Source organism: Lolium rigidum, chromosome 6 (assembly GCF_022539505.1).
Source record: "Lolium rigidum isolate FL_2022 chromosome 6, APGP_CSIRO_Lrig_0.1, whole genome shotgun sequence".
NCBI lineage: Eukaryota > Viridiplantae > Streptophyta > Magnoliopsida > Poales > Poaceae > Lolium > Lolium rigidum.
Window position 1 is genome coordinate 288,323,193 of NC_061513.1, and position 10,120 is coordinate 288,333,312.

General features: G+C 43.9%; 1 protein-coding gene across 3 annotated transcripts; it reads left to right on the top strand.

The window, feature by feature from the left end:
- The first annotated feature begins 1,943 nt into the window (after window positions 1–1,943).
- On the top strand, window positions 1,944–9,300 carry LOC124665423 (LEAF RUST 10 DISEASE-RESISTANCE LOCUS RECEPTOR-LIKE PROTEIN KINASE-like 2.5). 3 transcript variants are annotated; one of them, XM_047202837.1, is made up of 4 exons: window positions 1,944–2,661; window positions 7,533–7,568; window positions 7,898–8,963; window positions 9,056–9,300. In XM_047202837.1, exons 1-4 carry the CDS (start codon window positions 1,965–1,967, stop codon window positions 9,159–9,161), a joined length of 1,905 nt encoding a protein of 634 aa, XP_047058793.1. In that variant the 5' UTR covers window positions 1,944–1,964; the 3' UTR covers window positions 9,162–9,300. The 3 variants fall into 3 exon arrangements, with proteins under 3 accessions (XP_047058793.1, XP_047058795.1, XP_047058794.1); XM_047202839.1 differs by lacking the exon at window positions 1,944–2,661 and adding an exon at window positions 3,435–4,098; XM_047202838.1 differs by lacking the exon at window positions 1,944–2,661 and adding an exon at window positions 5,218–6,388.
- The last annotated feature ends 820 nt before the right edge of the window (window positions 9,301–10,120 follow it).

Here is a 10,120-nt window from a genome sequence, read left to right on the forward strand (position 1 = left end):
GATAGAGTTTGGTTCGTATACGGTTAGGTTTATTCCAAAGATAGAAAGTCTACGGACTATAAATATGTACCTAGGGTTATTGAGAAAGGAGAACGATCACGTTCACAACAAACACAATCTAGGCGCATCGCCACCCCTTGTTTCGAGGGTTTCTTCCGGGTAAGCGTCATGCTGCCCAGATCGCATCTTGCGATCTGGGCAGTATCAGTTTATTCGTTGTTTTGTGTTGCTCGAACTGAAGCCTTGTTGATGGCGAGTAATACCGTTATCATAGATGTTTTGGGGCTAACATCGATACTTTTCTGATATGTTTGCTTAGTTATGCTGCGCCCTAAATATCTAGTCTGCCTTTGCACCTATCTTAGGTGTAAGGGCAGCATCTTGCTTGGTCTTTATTTGGTAGATCTGATCTGTTATGGTTGTTCCTTGTTCTCCAAGGATTAGTTTGATATCCGCATGGTTAGGCCTTGCAAACGGGTTGAACGATCCAGTAGTGCGTAAGGTATGATTTGCCGATCCAAGAGGGGTTGTTCCGGGAATCGACTCTGTGTTGGTTTTTAGGCCTCTTCTAGGACTAGTTTTCTGTTATCTTTCGTATCTGCCAGGCTCAACTACGCGTAAGACGTTCTAATTATGCGGTGAAAGCCCTGAACTGTCGTAGATCAATTTAACTCGGTATTGATAAAGCAGGATCCCCATGTTATCGTAGATCCAATACGAACCATGGGTCAATCGGCTCTTTGAGCCGATTCATAGGGTAACCTGAGAGCCGATCGAGACTCAGATTTAATGTTTACGTGTCTGCTATGCAGGAAACTAATTGAAGCAATCCATCACCTTTCTGACCAGGTATAGGTCAGGTGGCACGCCCTCGCAATAGCCAGGACGTGTGCCGGATTTTGCGGGCCGTCGCCCGAGGGACCAGGGCCCACCAGCAGTTCTGGGAGCCTCCCGGCTCTTCGTGTTGCTCGTCGCTGCTCGCCGGTGGGTTTTGGCAGGCAACAAGTACATAACAACATTTTTGTTCTGCTGACAAAATAAATGAGAAACAATTGGTATCCAAAATGAATTGGGCCGCTGGAAATGCACTTAGTTCTCTCCGTGTGTAGTACAGAATCGGTTTTTTTGTCTGCTGACAAAAGAAATTACAGGTCAAGCCCTAAGGGCATGTACAATCGTTCAGTCCGCAACAGTCTGTAGTACGTGTACATGTCAGCTCTAGACGCCGCTGCAGATGACTCGTACAATAGGTTGTTGGTTCAGTTGTCTGCAAGAGCCTGAAACTCGTAACTGCACGAAATTAAAAGATTTGTTTATTAGCACTAAACACGGTGGGACCATCACGATCAGAGGAGCAGATTTGCTTTGAGGTCAGAGATTATCAACGCCATCTATACAACGGGAGTGGAGCCGTCGCTAAGCTACCGAAAAAAGCAGAAATCGATCGTCTGCATGATTACCGACGACCCCTTCTTCTCTCAGCTCTAACCGTCCAAAAATCCTAGATGGCATATGTTACAGACAGCTTAAGTTAACACAACTCTGCACGCATGTAGCATGGTCAACAGCGGGCTTGAATCCACACATGACAGGGACGCATGTAGCTTGGTCAACAGAGGGCTCGAATGCACACGTGAAGCATGAGATTTCTGCTAGGCATGAATCATCTCGTGAATCTGCGCGCGTAATTTTTTTGCGAATTGTTTATGCAACGTTAGGTGCCATGGTCGGCGATCACATCCAACCGCACGCGATTGTGGAGACTTGTCCACTGGTTCAGCCGAACCGTCGAAGGAAAAGTTATCCCAAAATCAGTCAATTAGCTAGTATTCATTTGTGGACGAAGACAGGAGACAGCCCAGCGCCGGTACTCACTAGTAGACTATTCCCTCTTCTACCTCCCAGGCGGCCAGGCCGGCCGAGCACCTCGCGCACCAGCAAAAAATCCCAGATCTTGTGCTTCCATGCCTCCAAGCTGCTGCTGGTTCTTCTGGGCCTGGTGGTTACCGCTGATTCTCGCCGTCGGAGCGGCTGATCAGCAGGTACAAGGCTGCTCCGGCTTGGCCAGGAGATGCGGCAACCTCACCATCTCCGACCCATTCTGGGTCGTCAACTCCAAGACGGGAAGATCATGTGGTTCGCGGGACTTCGTGATCACCTGCCTTAACAACATCCCCCTTCTACCCAGCACCATACCTCTAAGCGACGGATTCCAGATCATGGACATCTCTTACGAGGAAGACAGGATGCATGTCGTCGACCTGGACAAGATGAGACTGTTGCCGGCCTCCAACAGCTGCAGTGAGAGGACTTGGAACATCTCCGAGAGGCTGGCCCGACGGTTTAGGCCCGACCCCATGAGCCTGAATCTGATCATGTACAACTGCACCAACGCATCGACGACAACGGTGTCGGCGGCACGCCGGGGCGGAGAGCTGGTGGAGACGATGATGAGGTGCGGGAGCGAGAGCAGCGAGTTTGTCAGAATCGGAGGGAGTTACAACGCTTCAGAGAGCTATGAGGGCTACTACATGGAAGGATGCATCTCTAGCTCCCTGCCGGTTCTGTGGACGTCCGGCAAGGCAAATGCGAGCGACTACGAGCAGCTCATCAGCGATGGCTTCGTCCTCAGATGGGATCCCCCACCTCCTGCTGCTAGTGGTAAGCTTTTCTTCTCTCAAACTTACTTATGGATTGAAGAGCATTTTCATTCGCCAACTTCTGTAAGCTATTTCTTAGCATTTAAAATAGGTCCATCGTTTTCTCTCCTTCCCCTATTGTATCTTTGGTTTGAAATATTGAAGTAACAATAAACTAATTCTCCACTGTAAATAGCTCAACTATGAGCAATTACAGGTGTAGTCGTGTTTGCATAATATCGTGTACATAAATTTGAAATGCTAGGGGAAATGCTGAGAGACAGAGAGAGAGGTACTATGGTGCTGCGATCAAACGCACTAAGTAGATAGTTGTGATGAACTACTTAGTTTTCTTTAGAAAAACTCATAGCTCAATCAGTGTATTAATTTGTATCCGTCTCCGATCTCCATCCACACAATTAATTCATCACCAGTCTGAAGATCTTGATGCTGGCTAATCGTTTGAAGAATAGGGCTGATCATCTGGTATAGAGCCTATTTTATCCGAAATAATTGGTCTAGTGGCATGATTGGATGATGTGAGACTTGATTTTGGCAGTACTTTGACTGTTTCTATCGGTGGATTGGTCCAATGGGTCCTGCCAAACTGTGCATTCTCTTAAAAATCTCTCCTAAGTCCGGTCAATAAGCTAATCATTTGGCCAGCGTGTCTAGCCCATCTGCGCACGTGGAGACGTTCGGACGAAGACAACCACAAGCTGAGTATTCTCTCTTTCTTCTCTCTCCCCATCACCCCCGTCACTAGTAGCAAAATCCAAATCCTCCTGTGCTGCCATGGCTCCAAGCTTCTGGTTCTTCTGGGCATGGTGGCTACCGCTGATGCTGACCATGGTGGCGGCTGAGGAGCAAGTGGAAGGCTGCTCAGCGGCCACGAGGTGCGGCAACCTCACCATCTCCTCCCCATTCTGGCTACTTGACATGGGGACGGGAAGATCATGTGGTTCGCCGGACTTCGAGGCCGCTTGCGTCAACAACACTCCTATACTACAGAGCTCCGTACCTGTGGCCTATGGCATAGCAATAGTCGACATCGACTATGAGCAGCGCAGTTTGCATGTTGTTGATCAAGGCAAGCTGAATATATTGCAAGCCTCCGACAGCTGCCCAGCCTGGACCATGAATACCTCCATCAAATTGGGCCTCCCATTTACGATCGACGCCGACAACATGAACCTCGTCTTCTACAACTGCACAAGTGCAGTGGCAGCGCTTAGAGATAGCGCGCTGGTGGAGATGAGATGCGGGAACAAGAACAACATTTTTGTCCGCGGGGGAGTGCCTTACGATGAGACGGGTGACTATGCCAGCTACGCTATTGAGGGCTGCAACGCCACCGTTGTGCCTGTGTTGGGCATTTCCGGCGAGGCGAAAGCGAGCGACTACCAGCAGCTCATCAGCGATGGCTTCCTCATGAAATGGCAGCAGCCGCCTGGCAGTGGTAAGGTCCCTCATCAGATTATTGTTCTTTCTAACAAACTTATTTATGGACTAAGAAGAGCATCTTCAATGGGAAATTTCTATAAGGTTCCTTAGATTAAGTATTATTCACGCATCATCTTTCTCTCCTCCCCATCCCTTCTCTTTGCTTTCAAGTGCTGAACTAATTTTCGATGGTAATAGCTCAACCATGACTACAGATGGTTTGCAACACTTCAACAATTTATCTTGTAAACAAGCTCGAAATACTGATTACAAAAGTAAAATGCCGAAAGAGATAAATAGGACAGGAACATACCCATAGCACTGCGGTCCGTGAAGCACTTAGTCATTTGTCAAGATTTGTCCCATGGGTTCTGCTGAACTATTAATCTTCTTTGAAAAATCATTGCTCAACCAATTATCGCTCAAAAAGTATACTGAACCAAGATGCATCGGTATGGTATCTGACCCAGATGGCAGACTGACCAGGTTGACACATGCCAGCGAGATCCGAATTTCGTCGACTTTTAAGACTAAAAGCAAGCTAGGGTATCAATTCAAATCTTGAAATACATCTACTGTAGTATACCCGGAGAATCTAGAATGACAAGTGAGATATGTGACACCTGTTATCGTAGGTCAATGCTACAAATGGCACTCCTTTCAATTTCTGCCCTCCACACAAAAATATGACCAGTGAAGCTTTTGGAGGCATAGGAAAATTCAAAAATTAGCAAGGATAAAATACTAGCTGTGGATACGTGAAGCATTTGTTAGTGTCCTTACATGTTCCCATTATTTCTTAGCATAGGTCCATCGTTTTCTCTCCTTCCCGTATCTCTCTTTGGTTTGGAATATTGAAGTAATAATAAATTAATTCTCCACCGCAAATAGTTCAACTATATGAGTATTTACGGGTGTAGTCGTGTTTGCATAACTTTAACAATTCATCATGTAAATAAATTTGAAATGCTAGGGGAAATGCTGAGAGAGACAGAGAGAGAAGTATTATGGTGCCGCGGTCAAAATAGCACTCATCAGATAGTTGTGATGAACTACTTAGTATTTTCTTTAGAAAAAATCTCCGTCCAAGCAATTAATTCATAACCAGTCTAAAGATTTTGGTGGAGACTGAGTTGATGCTGGCTAATCGCTTGAAGAATAAGGCTGATCATCATTCTGCTGTAGAGCCTATTTTGTCTGGAATAACTGGTCTACTGGGATGATTGGATGAAGTGAGTCTTGATTTTGTCAGTACCTTGACTTTCTGTCGGTGGAATGGTCAACTGGGTCCTGCCGAGCTGAGAATTCTTTAAGCAAACTCTAAACTAGAGTTTGTTTCTTTCCTGCCTAGTTGCTACTGTCCGAAAGCTCACCAAAACAACCCAGGCCACTTGGTGTCTTGGTGTGCCTTCATCTATCAACCATGTTGGCACAAAATTAGCTGGTGCACCATCCAGATGCATGCATCGAGCCTGGCACTCTTGAAAAATCATTTGGTCACCGTGTCTAGCCCATCTCCGCACGTGGAGACGTTCGGACGAAGACAACCACAAGCAGAGTATTCTCTCTTACTCCTCTCTCCCCATGCGGGCAGGCCCCAGCACCCCCATCACAAGTAGCAAATTCCAAATCCTGTGCTGCCATGGCTCCAAGCTTCTGGTTCTTCGGGGCCTGGTGGCTACCGCTGATGCTGACCATCGCGGCTGGTGAGGAGCAAGCGGAAGGCTGCTCGGCGGCCACGAGGTGCGGCAACCTCACCATCTCTTACCCATTCTGGGCCCTTGACATGGAGACAGGAACATCATGTGGCTCGTCAGACTTCGAGGCCGCTTGCGTCAACAACACTCCGATCCTACGGAGCTCTGTGCCTGTGGCCTACGGCATAGCAATTATCGACATCCACTATGAGGAACGCAGTTTGCATGTGGTTGACCAAGGCAAGCTGAATATATTGCAAGCCTCCGACAGCTGCCCAGCCTGGACCATGAATACCTCCATCAAATTGGGCCTCCCATTTACGATCGACGCCGACAGCATGAACCTCGTCTTCTACAACTGCACAAGCGCAACGGAAGCACGTAGAGATAGCACACTAGTGGAGATGAGATGCGGGAACAAGAACAACATTTTTGTCCGCGGGGGAGTTCCTTACGATGAGACGGGTGACTATGCCGGCTATGCTATCGAGGGCTGCAACGCTACCACTGTGCCGGTGTTGGGCATGTCTGGCGAGGCGAAAGCGAGCGACTACAAGCAGCTCATCAGCGGTGGCTTCCTCATGAAATGGCAGCAGCCGCCTGGCAGTGGTAAGCTCACTGGTCATTTTTTTCTTTCTAATAAACTAATTTATATACTATATAAGAAGAGCATCTTCAATGGGCAACTTCTATAAGGTTCCTTAGCTTAAGGAGTATTCAGTCATTGTCTTTCTCTCCTCCCCATCCCATCTATTTGCTTTCAAGTGCTGAACTAATTTTCGATGGTTATAGCTCAGCCATGACTAAGGTACTCATGGTTTGCAACACTTCAACAATTTATTTTTTAAATAAATTCGAAATACTGATTACAAAAGTAAAATGCCGAGAGAGATAAATAGGACAGGAACATACCCATAGCACTGTGGTCTGTGGAGCACACTCAGTCAATAGCACCTAATTTGTCAAGACTTACCCCTTGGGTTCTGCTGAACTATTTATCTTCTTTGAAAAATTATTGCTCAACCAATTATTGCTCAAAAAGTATACTGAACCAAGATATAGCGGTAGGGTATCTGACCCAGATGGCGACCAGATTGACACATGCCAGCGAGATCCAAATTTCGCAGACTTCTAAGACTAAAAGCAAGCTGGGGTACCAATTCAAATCTGGAAATACTAATAGTATACCTGGAGAATTTAGAACGACAAGTGAGATATGTGACACCTGCTATCGTATGTCAATGCTACAAATGACACTCCTTTCAATCTCTGCAGTCCACACAAAAATATGATCAGTCAAGCTTTTGAAGGCATAGGAAAATTCAAAAATTAACAAGGATAAAATCCTAGCGGCGGATATATACGTGAAGCGTTTGTTAGTGTCCTTACATGTTGCCATTACTTCATCCTCGCACTAGTCTGAACTCCCAAATGAATATGATATACGGTCCAGTAAAATCTAACTGAGTACTTTTCCAATAATTATATGGATATGAAATTCACCCGGCCCTATAACTCATACTATCGTATCAAACCTGCACTTAAGAAATATAGTTGTTAAGCCAAAACAAAGATAGACATGTAAGGCAAGGTCTTCAGTACTATCTTGCAACATATTTTTTTCTTCGTATTTATTATCAGCAAATATTCAAGATTAAAATATGGTGTTTGTTTCTTTCTTTTGGAAAAACGACCAATATTGGACTACTGCACGTATTTCTATTTGAACTCTAAATATGATGCTATATTTCAGGTAGCAAGAGGACTGGAAAGAAGATAATACTAATAGGTATGCACAATTTTTTTTATATAGTAATTTAAGGCTCGGTAGTTGATCATCAGTTAATTTCTAGCATAATACTAGTATTTAAAAGTTGCAGTCTATAATCATGGGCTATGATTCAAAAATAAAATTTGAAAAAAGTAAACTCTCAGCATGTGCATAAAACAAGGCTCATAGCTTTGGAGAAAATATCCATGGACTTTAGCTTGTTACCACTTTTGCTATATTGTGTTCTTTCCGAGAGAGAAATTTAAATTACTGATGGCCTCGAGATCTAAATGACCATATTATGACTTATCATTTACAAGAAGAAATAACATCTTCTTCAATCTCAGTTTTGACATCAGCATCTGTGGCCTTGCTCATTCCATGCATTTATGTGCTGATATGGCATAGAAAGGGCAAAAGACTATGGTTTCTCCTCTGCAAAAAGACCAGCAGCAGCACTGAAAGGAATTACGAAGCCATGATAGTATCTTATGGATCCCTAGCTCCAAAAAGATACACGTACTCAGAGGTAATGAAGCTAACGTCTTCTCGCAGTGATCAGCTTGGAAAAGGTGGTTATGGTGTGGTTTTCAAAGGAAGACTAGATGACGGTCGCCTGGTTGCTGTGAAATTCTTGCATGAGTGCAAAGGAAATGGGGACGATTTTGTGAATGAGGTTATGAGCATTGGCAGAACCTCTCATGTTAATATTGTTAACTTATTTGGGTTTTGTTTGGAGGGATCAAAAAGAGCACTTATATATGAGTACATGCCCAATGGCTCCTTGGATAAGTACATATACTCAGAAAATCCCAAAGAAATTTTAGGATGGGAGAGGCTCTATGCGATAGCAATTGGGATTGCTCGTGGCCTGGAATACTTGCACCATAGTTGTAATACACGGATTGTTCATTTCGATATCAAGCCTCAAAATATCCTTCTAGACAAGGATTTTAGCCCAAAGATTGCTGACTTTGGTCTAGCTAAATTGAGTCATGCAAAGGAGAGCCAGCTTTCAATGACTGGTGCTAGAGGGACGATTGGGTACATCGCTCCAGAAGTTCACTCCCGAGCGTTTGGAGTTGCTTCGACAAAGTCAGATGTTTACAGTTATGGAATGATGTTGTTAGAGATGGTTGGCGGCAGGAAAAATGTGAATGCGATGGCTGAAAAATCTAGCGAACAATATTTCCCAGACTGGATTTATGACCACTTTGCACAAGATGATAGATTGCCAGAATGTGATGTCACAAGTGAAATTGACGAAAAGGCAAGAAAGATGACCTTCATTGGTTTGTGGTGCATACAAATACTACCTATTTATCGCCCTACTATAGCCAAAGTTCTAGAAATGTTCGAGAGAAGCTTAGATGAAATGAAGATGCCACCAAAGCAAAACTTTTCTGAACCAATGTAAGATTATATTTAAGTTCTTTTTTTCGGTAAGTTATTCTATACAAAGATATTTTTTATAACTTGACCTACACCTTTATGTCTCGTTCCAGTGAAGATCCACCTCACAATATGAGTGCACAAAGTGCAAGTTCCACCACTCGGGAAGAAATAAGCTTTGCGAGTTCAGAAAACCTTCAGTACTTGCCAAGTCTTTGAGAAGGATGGTTCTATATAGTAGATTCAGAAATTGTACAAAAGCAACGAAACTCAACATTTTATTGTAAAATTTATTCCATGTATCTAAGGACTAGACTAAGGGTGAATCTACGGATAAATATATCATTAAAGTTCCATTTATAATGTCCAAGTTGGAGGAATATTACTTCGTCAGATGGAGCATACAGAGATTGCTAGAACATGAATTCTGACACTTGTCATTTGGAAATGGGGTACTGAGAAGAAGAGGTATGTTGTGCTATCTTTGTGTCAATCATAGAGGAGTAGTGATGGCTGATGGGGAGGTTGCAATTGCCGATTCTCTTGCACATACTAGTTGCTTTTGTTAAAAAATATAATCGGCTTCTATTCAGAGGTAGTATTACACTGGCTCAAAAAGGAAACTGAAAAAAGAGTGAAATATTTCTGAATTCTGACACGTGGTAACGCTTTGCCACACATACCTAGTGGCCCATCATGGTGATAACTGAAGCTGTGTTGAGATTACTGCGCTTTGTTCAAAGTTACAGATCAAAAACAGGAAGAAAATCGCTTGGGTGTCCGAATGGTTTTGGATGTTCTAATCTTATTTTATCTCTTCTAATTTCATTTTATTTTACATGTTTTGATGTTCTAAGTTACAACAGGCAAACATGGTCAGATTCTTATGACACAGGCAGACAGCTACAGAGAGTCCGAGATTTCCACTGATAGAAATCTGGCCCAATGCCCAATACTTAATGAACGCCATTTGGGCTAACAATGACCATACAATTTCAGAACCTGGATGCACAAACTGTATATCCATCTAAGGGCTCCTTTGATTCAAAGGATTTGCATAGGAATTGTGTAGGATTTGGTTCCTATGGGAAAAATTCCTATACATGTTGTTTGATTCATAGGAACATATCCTATAGGAAAAATTCCTATAGGAATCTTGTAGTGTAATTCCTATAGGA

Coding starts and splice junctions, on each gene's coding strand:
- LOC124665423 (XM_047202837.1), top strand. CDS start 1,965: ATGCCTCCAAGCTGCTGCTGGTTCTTCTGGGCCTGGTGGTTACCGCTG. Junction 2,662..7,532: donor CCCACCTCCTGCTGCTAGTG/GTAAGCTTTTCT, acceptor GCTATATTTCAG/GTAGCAAGAGGACTGGAAAG. Junction 8,964..9,055: donor CAAAACTTTTCTGAACCAAT/GTAAGATTATAT, acceptor GTCTCGTTCCAG/TGAAGATCCACCTCACAATA.